The sequence below is a fragment of the Octopus bimaculoides genome, chromosome 1 (genome assembly GCF_046866305.1).
Source record: "Octopus bimaculoides isolate indiv1 chromosome 1, ASM4686630v1, whole genome shotgun sequence".
Lineage (NCBI taxonomy): Eukaryota > Metazoa > Mollusca > Cephalopoda > Octopoda > Octopodidae > Octopus > Octopus bimaculoides.
In genome coordinates, this window is record NC_142928.1 from 154,236,492 (window position 1) to 154,252,069 (window position 15,578).

Consider the following 15,578-nt stretch of genomic DNA (forward strand, 5'->3'; position numbering starts at 1 on the left):
CGTAAAAGACTTTCTCACTTTCCCAAGCGTCAAACTAATACACCTGACTGTTGTTCATACATTTGTCTTCGCCTTTTGTTTTCTGTAAATTTCATTTTAAAAAAACTAGTATGTGTATCCTTATCGGTCTTATCCCCCCAACGTTGTTTTTTGCGTATAGATATATGACGGCATGTATGTAAATATGTGTGCGTATATATATGTCAGTAAATATTTGTTGATAATGTCTCATAGTCATAAAGATCTTTGTTTGGTTTCATTCATGCATACTACCTAATTATTTACTCGCGGCACGAGCCTGGTATATACATGCACACATATATGCATATCTTCATACATACATACACACATACATTCATTTATATACATACACACAAATAACTACATACATACATACATAAATGTATGAATGTGTGTGCGCGCGCTCGTAAAAATGTTGCGGAGCCATAAGCCGTTTGTGAGTCCAACGGAAAGTATTCAATGAATCACCTCATGAAAGAATTTTATTGTACGTTTACTTATAAAAGCAAAATAATCATGCAATGTAAGCGAAAATAAAAAATGTAAATATCACACGTAATCAAAATGTTTGCTTTTTATATCAATATAAATCTCTCTTTACAATGTATGTTTAAATAGTGATACAAGTACTTTATGCACACACTCATATACGAACGCAGAAAGCGCATTTTTAAACTTGTCCCATTTAAACACCAATCGAACAGTCTAATCTGCTGATCAGGGATTATGGACACATATATTTTCAAAATCACACCATATATATAAAATCAGGTCTAAAAAAGGTATGCATACTGCTGCTAAAATATTCACTGCACTTGAAGTCACAACAGTAATGTACATCAGTTAAATCTTTATTTGTAAATGCAGAACTTTGGCTGCATTAGCAAGAGCTTTGCATATCCTTAAGGAGATTGGCTAAAGCTACACAATGAAAAAGAGCTTTTTTTAAAAACTTCTCATCCTTAATTTTTAATTGCTATTTTTGTAAATTATTTATTTTTAGTGTTTTCCCTGTCAAGTTTTAGGATTACCCCTTCCGTATGTCCGTAAGCCTGGTTGAATATATAGATACACAAATATGTTCATATTTAGGGGCTAATGTAGTTTCACACCTCTCCTTGAAAAATGCATTTTTTTTTTTTTTTTTCGGATTCCTAAGTTTTAGATGTCGGAGATTACGAATATGCAAAAAAAAAAGCATTTAATCTCCGACATCTAAAACGTAGGAATCCGAAAAGATTTTTTCACAAACAAGTATTTTTCAAGGAGAGGTGCGAAACTGCATTAGCCCCCATATTTATCTATGTATTCAATAAAAATACATATATGTCTCTACGTATGCATACAATATATGCCTACATTTAAAATAACCATATAAACACGTATGCATTTAAATGTATGTATTTGACAATCACTTATTACTCTTCTAGTTTTACACTTTAAAGAATTACTTCGCAAATATTACTTCAAAAAGAAACCTTTTATTTACTTAATTGGAAATTGCCAGAAATATTTGTCCTTACCCGTATGAATTTCTGTTTCCGTAACAATTTCTGAAGAGCGAATTAATACGAACATTTTTATACATAATGAAGAATAAGTTAACGCAAATTAATATATATTCTCAATCAGCAAGCTTAACACAAAGCAACACAAAATACTAGAATAATATGGAGGTATATTCCTCATTAAATATTAAGAATTGGTTTGAATTAATGTGGCTATTTTTTTATAATGTACATATTTTTAACAATATTTTTCATAATATATTTCTCACTATGATAGCTAGGGTCTGCTTTTTGCGTATATCGAATATAGCTTACTGATATAAGATGTATATCTATCTTTTTTAAAATAGAGACAGTTAAATTATCGGAAATACATTTAGCAATTCTCTGTAGCAATTGCTTAATATTTTTTTTTAATTATTTCAATTATTTGAATTTTAAATAATAGGCCAAATTCATAACTGACAAATTCTATCTGATTATATTAGCCTATATAAACGTATAACAAAATTCTTTGACTGCGCTTTGAATGAAAGGTACCCTGTTAAATTAATAGCGAAAGGAGCAAATATCAGACAAACGTAAATATTGTTAATTAACAAAATTCTCTTTACACAGCTTGTTTAAAAGAAACAAAAACATCTCACGAATTTGAACATTTGAAAGCAAATTGAATATTCTTAGCTCTTGAAACGGTTGTAAACTTAATTTCCTTTTTTTCTTTTTCAACATTAGTTTATAAAAAGCATATATATAGCAGTGCATAATTAAATGCCGTCAATAAAAAAAAATACACTCACCAAAACCGTCTTTCGACTCAGTAGTTTGTTCTGAACGAAAAAGGAAATGCCAATAGATAACATTTTTTAATAACAGTTTTCAACCAGAATGAAACATCTGAGACAAAAATCTCAAGTTATATAATATATTATGTTTGAAACAAATGGAGTATGCAATTGCTCATTATGGTTTATAACTTCAATAAATCCGCTTAAACTTTGCTAAGTTTTGTACTTAATAAGATATACATTTAGAATCAAACGAATAACACAATATTTGCAACGTTTGCAATAGCGAAAATGTATGACGAGAAGTGTATCATTACATTTGTGCGTAAAACTTAAAACCTAATTACAGAAATTCTCTATCTTTTATTCCATATTTCCTTCTCGTAGTAAATAACGATAAATTAAATTAAATAAGGTAAATTAAATATTTCCACACATTCACACACACACACACACACACACACACACATAAACAAGCACTCACATGCATATGTATATGTGAATTCAGGTGTAACTTAAAATGTCTATGCCATATTTCTGTGGAAGATATTACCCGCATAATCAGTAACTGCCTAAAAATTTCAAGATATTATCACTCATTACCACATGATGGTGCTGCAAAAGCAATATAAATGTCACCCATACAAAATATTGTTCTGGGATAAAACGCGACAATGCTCTTGTTATAAAATACAGATATATATATATCAACCTAAGAAATCTCGGTGAAACATTTCCATCAAAACTTATGCTAAGTGCAAGCCTGATATAGTTGTTTAAGACAGAAAAGAAAAAAATTATAAACAGTGATAGATGAGAACATTTCTTCTAAAATTATTCAGGAGAATATCTATTAGCAACGCTTTGGGAACTGATTATAAATTCATATTTGTACTGATATTACTTGTGCATTTGGCTAAGTTAGAACATGTTTGAGCGACTACTTGAAAGTCCTAGAATTTTCAACTAATACACACCTATGCAAAATGCGAGATTTGAAACAAACTCCTTCCTTGAAGGAAGAATTCAAATAATTAAACAAAAAAAACGGAAAACATATATAGTACGCATAATAATGAAAATCGGTTGTTCAACAAATATTAGCCTAATGTTATAGATAAGTGATAAAAACATTTATACAGAACGAAGGAAAATATTGCAAGTCGCTTCAGGTTTATATCTGTTGCTGTCGAGGTACCTGGATATGTAACTAAATACCTCAGCATCAATACTGAGAACCTGGGCTTACAAAATCATAAAGGACATGTCTAGTTAGGAAATTGTAGTCCACTGATGGAACTATAAAAATATTTAAAATATTACAGACGTTTAGCATGTAATTAGTGTGCATAGAATTTAAACATACTACCATAAGTACACGCGCACATTCTTAAGTCAAACATCTAAACTCACACATCAGTGATACATACATTGGAGAACGAACATAACCGCAAACTACTTCGGCTATAGATGGCCATACAATTTAAGACAAAGCAAATCCACAAGATTTTACAATCTAAAGTGTGAGGTGATTTCACAAAGAATGTGATAGAGAACAAAAGCCTCACTTCTTAAAAAATAGATTTCCGCTGAGATGATCTGTCAAAATAAATTCTAAAACTCCAGCCAGGAAGAGAAAATACACATATAAATACATGGATAGATGGATGAATGCATACATACATACATACATACATACATACATACATACATACATACATGCATGCATGCATGTATGTATGTATGTATGCATTCATGCATGCATATACATGATGCTTGAAAAGTTAGCAGACGACTAAAATGTTTTTGCTTGGTATATGTTCTTTGAATATATTCTGTACCTTTGTTGGCCTTACAATCGACGTTTTGCAGATCTAAGTCTACCGTTACTGCTTTATGTGATACACGTCTATGTGTGTGTATGAGTGCGTATGTGTTTAAGCGAAATACCTTTAATCTGATATCACATAGTTATTCAGACTGGTGTTCGCCATTAGTGAAAGCAGTTCCATGAACAAATCCCTATTTACCACAACATATCACAGAATGTGATCACTATCTCAGAAAATCAGCCCTTTTTCTACAAGTAATTTATTTTTTATCTTATATCTAGAATAAAATGAAAGGTTTCGATGATAATACATTATGACTAAATGCACCTACAAATAATTACTGCTCGCAAAGTCAAAATTTAATAATACGCTGTTAACTCAAAACTTCCATTAGAGGTTTTTATAGTGGAAAATCGGTAGAAAAAACATACAGTGGGATAGTATTACAAAATGGGACGTTTTATAAAAGCCCGTCCAATAGCTTATTTGTAAATTAATATTATGGCTGGCGAAATTTCTATACCTAGCTGACGGATAAATCTTGACAATAAAATTAAATCACCCACATGGTAGGAAACTATAGGCTGATTGTTTCCTAGAAACTATTTGCAAGTGTTATACTGGCTGTTTAAATAAATTCCTCAAAGATCATCACAAATCTATCAAAGTAGTAAATGCTAAGCAGCCAGGTGAAAAGACGGACTCTAGATATGCGTCGATCAGCCTAAACTTGTTTTAATAAAAGGAAAATAAAAATTCATGAGGTCTCACTTTTTTACCGAAGTATAAAAGTAGAAATATGCCTGATTTCTTGTGGAAATATGCCTGTTTAGAAAAATCATTTTACTCATTTTTCCCTTACAGCAGGTGAAATCACTGTAACCATCAAAATTCTAGCTGTTGCCGTTCACTGAACTGCAAATATTTGCTCAACCAAAGTCACAATTCAACGATATCGTAGTTACATATCTTTCATAAGAGATATACTTTCATATTCCTTATATTTATGCTTCATAAAACAGTGTCATTCGGTGCTTCTCATTATTTTGACACAAAAGTTACTGTCACTTCTTCAGCGTATACTAGGATCTAAAACAGAACGCCAATTTAAAGAATAATTATTTTCGTAGTCGATTTAAGTGCAACAAAACGTGTATTGATAACTATATATCATACAATAGTACTGGGGTCAAATATTTATGAACCAGTAAGTATTCCATCAGACTTTAAAACATATGGCAGTCGCAATTTTCCTTTCGACAATGCCAATAATGTATTTCCAGTAACAGTACTCGCAACATACACATCTCAGGATTGGGAAGAAACTCTAACACAAACTGGAAGCTTACACAGAAGTAACGATACGAATTGACTCTACCTCAAAAAATTAGATGAGAGAAAAATTTTAAGATCATTTCTGAGAACAATTAGGTGTTGTATGGAATAAATCAGGAAACATTTTCTAAGCAGTGGTACGAAAATCAAATATAATAAACAAATGATTTTTAAAAATAAAGAGAATAATAATTGTGAATCTAAAGTAACCTCTATTATAAGCACGCAGAGCGTGATGATACCTGTAGGTGAATTCAGCTTTGTAGGATACCTCGTACATATCAAATATAAAAATGCTCTGTGCAAGAGTATGTACCCCATAAATTTCAGAATAGTGCAAACAAACAAATAGTATAGCATTTTGGTGTCTAATGACTGATATGTTTCTTTACATTTTCAGTATTATTTCTTTACGATCTACGAGCAAAAGATTAACAGAAAATATAGGATGAACAAAAAAAACTTTGAAGCCTACATTTCAAAACATCGACTGAATACTTTTCTTAGTAAGACATTGTATATATGCTTTCAAGTTGCTTCAAAATGTATCATATCATATGATATCATATCATATTCTGTGTGACACGATGTACTTGCTAAATCAATAGTCCTATATTCGTAAAGAATTGTGCAGAAGTGAATATTATAACTACTACTTATAACAATTACATTTGCAGTATCCATTCAGCACTATAAATATTGGTGATATTGGTGGAATATCCATTCAAAGCATTCATCAAATACGATACAACAGAGCTAAATTGTTATCAAGATCGGGAAACTAAAAGCGTATATGACTTTAACAGGTGAGTTACTATAGTCGCTATCTAAAGAATATTGACAGAGCAATTATTTTCAGTTAGTAACCAGAGCTTTCCTTATGGGATAAATCCAGATATTTACAGAAGAAAATATGCAATACGTATTATTTCCATACTAGTACCGAAAATGAACTTTCACATTTTTACAAAAATACTATCCTTTTCCCTAAAGAGGGATACATAAAGTCTACAACTTGGAAATGTCATACTGATATTTACCAAGTAATATTGAAAAACAAAATTAGTCTTAGCATGACTTACAGCTTGAAACGTTTTATATGTATCAGCAAAACTATTACACTACCATAGAATAAGGCTCCAAATTTTAGTACAGGGCCAGCAATTGTTAGGGGAGGGTTACACCGATTACCATTGAACCCAGTGCTCAACTTGATACTTATTTTATCGACCCTGGAGGGATAGAAGATAAAGGTAACCTCAGCAGGATTTGCCCTTAGAACGCAAAGAACTGGAACAAATACTACATAACATTTAACATTTTGTCCGACGCTCAAATGATTCTGCCATTCTGCCCCCGATTGGCAATAATAAAAACATAAGTAATCAAATATTTCCTAATAGAAAAAATTATTTCAGATATAAAAGTAGATAAAATTGTATATATATTTTTTTTTTTTTTAATTCGATTTAGATTATTAAAACCTTTGTAACCAGACGCTCCGTCCAAATTAAAACAGGTGAATACTTACGGTCAACTACAAGTTTGGCTGTTGTTGAAACTTCGCCCGCCACGCATTTGTATTCTCCTCTGTCTTCTACTGTGACATTATGGATTATAAGTTTGTGGGTTTTCTTCTCAGTAACTATTTTAATTCTCTCGTTTGTTTTTATTTCTTTTCCATCTTTCAACCATACACAACTGACATCTTCTTTGTCAACTTCACAAGTGAATACAGCTGTTTCAGTCACTCTTATTTTTTGTTCTGTGAGTTTAGTGGTGAATTCTGCTTTTGATTCTGATAATTAAAAGAAATATGAAACTTTATTGCACACTGAAAATAAAATATTTTCAGTAAAATTCTAATTATGTAGCTGTAAACACAAACCTATTCGCTTCTCTGTTATCGAGCTATTTAAAAATCTTGGCAACATGACACGCCAATATTTATAGGGCTTTTACGATGCAGAGCACTTATTGATCCTTTCACCATCTTGGGATTAACGATTTCATATTGTTCGAACAAATCTATAAGCACTTGTAAGGAGCTTATTTCAGTACTAATACTCCAGTAACTTGTATATTGGCTCTAGAAATCAAAGCTACGAGAACTATTTATGAAAGAGCATTAAAAAGATAGTGACAAAATTTATGCTTTATGTGGATTCGGCCAACTTAACTAGAGAATTAATAATCGATATATAAATGTCTATAATGTTATGCAAAAGTCTAATAATGAAAAGTTAAACGAAATTATCATGATTTAATTATTGAATTATAAACACTGTAGCAGTTAAGAAATGTCTTCTCACATGTATAGTTGATACCGCTGGATACTTCTGTTAAAGGCATTGACAGGTAACCAGTAAGGATCAACATAGACACGTTCCAGTAAATATGTGAATATTGTTAAGACATTTCTTACTTGCTAATTTTAAGCATTTTGTTTTCCAAGATGTCTCGTATTTGTTTTGATGTAATAGAATCCTCTGGAGAATTGTTTTTTTTAAGAGTAATAAACTGCATTTATATTGCATCCGACCAAAAGTCAAATAAGTTTATGAATAGAGCAAGCACCGGGGGTTTCTTTCGCTATGCATTCATTTAATTTTCGACATAATGACAAAATATTAATAGCATTCAGAACAAAAAACCTAAAACTTGATACCACGTTAAAGGGAATAAAACTTTTCTACGAACCACATCTAACAAGAGTAACTTGGGTGTGTGTAGATTGGGAAATGAATCACTTGATTCACAAAATATAAAGTTCAACGATTAGAGCAAGTGGTTTTTGATGAGTGTACCAGATCAAAGCTATTTTACAAAACTGGTAAAGAGTATTTTCAACATATGTGGAATATGTGGAGACTGATGAAAATACTTCCAATGTCTCGAGATCTTAAATCCTAACCAATATAGGAAATATAAATGGATATAACATATGTGGATACATTGACAAAGAGGTAATGCGATAATACATCAAAACATTGTATAACCTGAACGAGAAATCACGCCCAGTTCACAATGACAGGTACAAAATTACTTAGAAAGCAACCTTAATGAGTATTAAATTTTAAAATTTCTTTATATTTTAATCCCTGCATATAATATATTTCTAGAAAATAAACGGATAACTCATTCAACTATCATTTATCGATATGGAGCTATCCAAATTCTACAAATTTGAGTCAGAAATAACTTTCACATGAAAACGACTCGTGGATTGATAGCAGAAAATAACATATAGGAAAATATATTTACGCAGTCCCTTACTACATTTCGAATACAACCTAAACAATGTAATATGCTCATAAGAAAATAGAATATTCATTTGCTCCAATAATGGCGTAAAAAGGAATAGAAATCTTTAGTCACAGGGCAAAAACTGACGAAACTTAAATCAAAAATCACATAAAATTCAAAGGAATTCGAGCAATTAAACACGTTTCTGAAATAATATTTTATGGAATTTAAAGTAAAAACATCTTCTAACTATTGTAAGGAAAAAAAATTTCAAGGACGAAAAAGAAACATTTGGAATCCATCTCGGCGGCATTTGAATTCAGAGCGTAAAGAAAGGCGAAATGCTGTAAAGCAGTTTTGCCAGCTCACCACCTCAATAATAATAATAATAATAATGATGATGATGATAATAATAATAATAATAATAATAATAATAATAATAATAATAATAATAATAATAATAATAATAATAATAATAATAATAATAATAATAATAATAATAAAGGCCCTGGTGCAATACCAGACAGTGGCTCTCATGGCTTTTGTTCTTAACAGATTGGAAGTGCTATCATGTACACGTTTTGTCTTGGTATAAAAGATGGGCTACAGCAAATATTCGCTTGTCAGTTGCTTCACCTTAACCAGTTGAGTATGTCTCTTGGTAGCTGATAATATGTGCATCTCTGATCACGTGCAGAAGTAGTGAGGGAGCCGCATGGGTATGCGTTGAGAGGAATTTGGTGAGGTTTGAATAATTCACCTCTTGAAACATGGGTATTTCATTCATCATCCTTAAACAAACCTTATTCAGTGACTTTTGAACGGAGTGGGCTCCTCGATCTGATGGAAATTCTAACTGGGCCCCACCTGGAAGATCATGCGCAGTTTATCTTGATATAAGATCACCATGTCACGCACGTATGATTGTAATGCATGTGGCTGGTGCACTCTTATCAGACGAGTAGTCATGATGGGTATATTGGGTTTCGTATTGGGTACGACCACAAACCCGAAGGCCTCATCGAAAATTATGATGCAAAGATCCTGTGGGATTTTATGATTCAGTGCGACCATGAAATAGAGAATAGGATGCCAGACATAGTCTTATTTGAGAGAGAAAACAAACTATGTTGGATCATAGATATAGCATGCCCAGCTGATAACAAGGTATGCGATAAGGAAGAAAGAAAAGTCGATAGATATGACAGGTTAGCTTGGGAGGTTAACCAGTTGTGGTCGATGAAAAAGGTGGTAGTAGTACCAATAATTGTCGGAGCCCTGGGAACAGTGAGTTAAAATCTTGAGAAGTACATGGTACAAATAGGGGCTGCAATAAAGGTGGAGCACTTGCAGAAAGCAGCACTGCTTGGAACCGCTCGAATACTCCGGAAGGTGCTCGAAAAATAAGAGGTGTTACCTTAGTTCACTGGTAGTGAACAGCTGACACCGTAATACATCTCCTGCGTTAGAAGCTGTGCAAAGGCAATAATAATGATGATGATGATGATGATGATGATGATGATGATGATGATGACGATAACGATGACGACGACGATGGTGGTGACGACGACCACCATGACGATAACGATGATCATGATCATGATGACGATGACGATCACCACGACGACGACGCCGATAATGATGACTGAATATACATGACTTGAAGTAGCAACTGATTATTATTTTGAATAGATCAGTCTACAGTTAATGAACAGTGAGTGCTAAGTCTAAGTCAAGGTGTTTATAACACACTTTGTGATAAATAACACAATTTTCCTATACGCTTCATAAGTTCGCAGTTTTGCAGATGAAACAATACTTCAAGTATAAACATACTACATGGTCATTTGAATCATAAAGGGAAATAAATACATATATAACGAAATTTGAGTTTATATCACTTTCACTTACCTTCAACCACGAGTCTTGCTGAAGTAGAAACCTCGCCCACTACACAGCTGTACTCTCCTTTATCCTCTGCTTTTACGTTGTGAATAATAAGCTTGTGGGTTCTCTTCTCGGTAATGATTTCAATTCGCTCAGTTGATTTTATTTCTTTTCCATCCTTCAACCACACACAACTGACATCTTCTCTATCAACTTCGCAAGTAAATATCACTGTTTCAGTGATTCTTATCTTCTGTTCAGTAAGTTTAGTAGTAAATTCTGCTTTTGATTCTAATAATGAGAATGTTAAAATTATATTTCAGGTGAGAAGGTCAGTATATTTAGTTCAACAGATAAATAAATCATTATTTATATTATAAACATCTTATGATATTACATTTAACACATGTTAGAAACTCTCCTTATATAAAGAGAAAGTAAAATCATGAAATTCATTTAAGTTGTTGGTCTTGTACTCAATAGTTTTGAACTTATATCCTGTCGATGAATGCGGTGTTGTATCCTGGGAGGAGGATAGAATTATTGTTTACCCCGAATTTTTAATTCCTTAGAAAACGTTTTCTTTAGAAAATGTTCTAAAATTAGAAGACTGTGGAGTTATTTCTTTAGTTTACTACTATAGGTAACCAGCTATAAGTAATCTATGAGGCAAAGGAAATCAAATGTACAGCAATATTTACTTTCTATAGCAATAAACGTTAACAGAGTAACCAACAATGTTTAACAAAACTGTAATAATCTAAACTAGGAGTCTTCAATATTTTTCACAACTTGGTCAACAAATACAAAATGTCTATGTATACTGTAAAATGAGGTATATATAAATCCATCAATTCATGTAAAAATATAAGTAATATTTTTATGCAACATTTTTGAAATCAAAAAAAAATTATCAACAAAACCAAATAGATTTTCTGTAATTAGGAAACATATTTCTTTAACAATAATATATTTTCATATTTTTCTACTTTTAATATCTTTCCGAAAAATATGAAGAAATGAAAATGTCAATGGGAATCAATGAGAAGTAATTTCATAAATCTCAAGCTTCAGTTTCATCTAGCCAATTATTAGAATTGATGTTAAAAGGTCATCAGATAAATATTCTTTTTAGCTGGAATTGACATGCATTATTTTTGAAATGGTTTATTCACGTAAAGGTCATGCGAATGACTGATATTAAGACCAAAGGGAAACTTATTCAAATGTGGAGGCTCTTTATGCGATAGACAGTTATAGAAGTTGATTAAATTTTCTTCTATAAGCTTGTCTTTCAATGTGTCGTTTAATTGGGGGGTCTCTCATTTTCATTAACTTATGAGTTCTTTACTTTTGAATTCTGGAATAACCTAATTTCTTCTACATCAGTATGGGGAAAAGTGTTTCTGAAACTGTTTTCGTAATTCATGAATTATTTCATAAATGAAAAAGAATATTTTTGTTCCACATTTTTGACAAAATTGTTCCCAACAATTATAATCCGTATACTTGAGTTTTAATCAACCCTAAATACTTTGAAAAGTGCGAACAAAACAAAATATTAAAATATTTTCCCTTACACTTTTGTATTAAACTGAGATGTATAACTTGTAAATTCCACACAAAATGCCCATTTCCATAGCCAAAGACGATTCGACAATATTCTTAAAAAACACCCAGTACACTCTGTGAAGTGATTTGCGTTAGGAAGGGCATCTAGCCTTAGAAACCATGCCAAAACAGACAATTGGAGTCTGATGCAGCTCTCTGGCTCGCCAGCTCCTTTCAAACCGTCCGAGTTATGCCAGTATGGAAAACGGACGTCAAATGATGATGATGATGATGAAGTAGACAAAAATGCTGGATTATATACATTAGTTGTTTATAATAGGCTTACAGCTGGTTCAGGTTTATCGATCGATTGATCGACTGAAAATATAGAGCACTACCAGCACAATACTATCTTTCTTATAATGAAAACGGATCAACTGCCAAAGAATTTGGTCAATGTAGCATTTATATTCGGAACTAGATCGTCTGTTTCTAGCCACTATTAACCTTAAGCTATTAGTCTCTTTTACCACGGGTGAATAATATTGAATCCAGTAAATAGATTTGAATCCTATATATATATATATATATATATATATATATATATATATATATATATATATATATATATATATATATAAATACATACATACATTCAAATCCACTGATCTGCCAAAAATGCGTTGTGACATTCGGTGTAATCTAGACATTAAATTTAGACATATTCAGTACAATTTCCATATTTCAAAGTTTCAATTCCATAAAATATGTTTCTAAATATTTTTTAGTATATTATAGAACAAAGAAATATTTGAAAATTAAATAGTCATTTTTAAGCAAATTACACTAATTTGCAAATACATACTTTCAACAATTAGTCTTGCAGTAGTAGATATTTTTCCAACTTTGCATGTATATACACCAGTGTCTTCTGATGTGACTTTATTTATAATAAGTTTCTGTGTTGTTTTCTCTGTAACCATTTTAATCCTGTTGTCCGATTGCAAGACTTTACCATCTTTCAACCAAGTTGCTTTGATATTTTCCTCAGACATCTCGCAGGTAAGTGTAACTGTTCCATTTGTTTCTACTTTAACTTCTTCAACAAGTTCTTGAGTAAAACTTGCTTTCATTTCTGTTTAGAAAAAAAACAATCCAGAAATTAGAATTTCTTTTTTATTCAATTTTTTCTCTGTTACATGTTAAGTATTATCTACAGTTGTACCATGTTTTCGGTGTCGCCTAAAAGTTTGTTGTCTATGTTATATATACATGAATTGTCATCGATAACACCTAGGTGTTTTTTTTCCACTCACCAAAGTGAATGGACCTTTGGCCAGGAGTCACTGATGTCATCAGACTGTATCCAACGATCATCAAGTGTTTCTGCTCTGAACCGTAACACTCTCCCCCTGGTTTGTCATCAAAAGTGGCCAGACAACTACTCATCATCTGGCTTCCAGATTAACTCTTCTCCTTTGTTCTATAAGCAGCAAGAGGTCTTTTCTGATACTTCCCTCATCCTGCTCACAGCTAGCCCTTCGCACTTTTCCTCTCATTCCAGGTAATATACACGCATATATATATATATATATATATATATATATATATATATATATATATATATATATATAAACATGCCAGATGGTATAAGAGGAATATATATTTTTTTAACCACGTGATTTTCATAGGATTACTGCCATATCAGAAACTTTTTCGTGCAGAATTTAATTTCAGTATGCAAGAATGTATGCGTTTACATTTGCATTAATATGCATTCTCAACATTATGCAATAAAATTGTATATTCACACTTTCATGCAAACAAAGAAAACTAGCTCATCAGATCACTGGAACATGATAATATCGCCAGTTCAATTCTCTCTCTCTCTCTCTGCATAAATATATAAACACCTAGCACTCTCCTTACTAAACGATAACTCCTTCTATGAAACTATCACCAACTATAAACAACAAAAAACTCTCAAAAACCTCACCACCCTTATACTCCAGCAAAGTCAAGGACTCACGGACAAAGAAAAAGATTACATCACTAATTTCAAATGCAAGCCCAGCCTCTTCTATGGCCTCCCTAAAATCCATAAGAACAAATCCATCACCGAAGCTTGCAAACTCTCCTCTGAAATCTACATCAACATCAAGGCACCGGAAGATTTAAAACTAAGACCCATTATAGCAGGCACCTCCTGCGAAACACATCATTTAAGCAATTTCTTGGACATTCTTTTGAAACCTTTCCTAAGCCACATCAAAAGTTTCATCAGAGATGATCTTGACATGCTCAATCACCTCCCGAAAACAACAAACGAGGAGTCACTCTTGGTTTCTTTTGACGTGGTCAACCTTTATACAAATATCCCTCATGAATATGCGATTGAGGCAATTAAAATCTGGCTGCACAAACACCCAGAAACATTTCCTAATCGCATCAACACAACTTTAATCATAGAATCACTTAAGTTTATTCTGACCAACAATTACTTCCTGTTTGCAGACACATACTTTCGCCAAAAATGTGGTATCGCGATGGGTACTAAAGCTGCACCAGTCCTTGCAAACCTCATAATGGGTTTTTGTTGAATTAACACTATATGAAACCTCACGTCAGAAATTTGGACACCTTTTCCACATCTTTTTAATGGATAACTGGAAAAGATATTTGGATGATTGTTTCATCATATGGAATGAACCCTATGAAAAACTTCTAGAATTCAAATCCATTCTTAATAACATACATCCCAACATTCAATTCACTATGGAATTCAGCAAACATCATCTCCCTTTTCTTGATCTCTTAATCATAAAAACACCTAATAACCAAATCACAACCGACATCTACCACAAACCTACAGACTCACAACAATACCTCATTTTTAGCTCATGCCACCCAAAACACACCAAGATAAATATCCCCTTTAATTTAGCTAAAAGAATTTGCACCATTGTCTCTGACCCAACCACTCGAGAAATACGCTTACAAGATCTCAAAAAAACACTGTTACAACGCCAATATCCCTCCACACTCATAGATCTTGGAATAAAACGTGCCAAGGAACTTGACAAAAACACACTAAAAACCAGCCAACATAATAACACACCCAACCCCAAAATACTTCCATACATCTCCACCCATAACCCCAATAACATCGAAGCATTCACCACAATTAAACAAAACCTCCCCTTACTCACCACAGACCCGAAAATGAACAATATCATTAATACACACAAAGTCCTTAAATGCAAAAGGCAACACAAATCTTTGAAAACATTATTAACCAATTCCAAACTACATACACCACTTCCACCCCCATCAGTTAAAAAATGTGCACGCCCTAATTGTGGCACCTGCCCCTACCTACTTGAAGGCTCTGAATTTACCTTCAAACGAGG

At 32.4% G+C, this 15,578-nt stretch overlaps 1 protein-coding gene across 1 annotated transcript in view; it reads right to left on the reverse strand.

The window, feature by feature from the left end:
* The window catches only part of LOC106869541 (uncharacterized), a 502,813-nt gene that overhangs the window by 390,955 nt on the left and 96,280 nt on the right, over positions 1-15,578 (reverse strand). The window contains exons 19-23 of the mRNA XM_089360195.1: positions 13,034-13,303; positions 10,642-10,908; positions 7,016-7,282; positions 2,330-2,359; positions 1,545-1,574 (exon numbers count right to left, since the gene is read on the reverse strand). Of these exons, the coding sequence (XP_089216321.1) occupies positions 1,545-1,574; positions 2,330-2,359; positions 7,016-7,282; positions 10,642-10,908; positions 13,034-13,303 (864 nt within the window). The remainder of the gene's footprint in view (positions 1-1,544; positions 1,575-2,329; positions 2,360-7,015; positions 7,283-10,641; positions 10,909-13,033; positions 13,304-15,578) is intronic.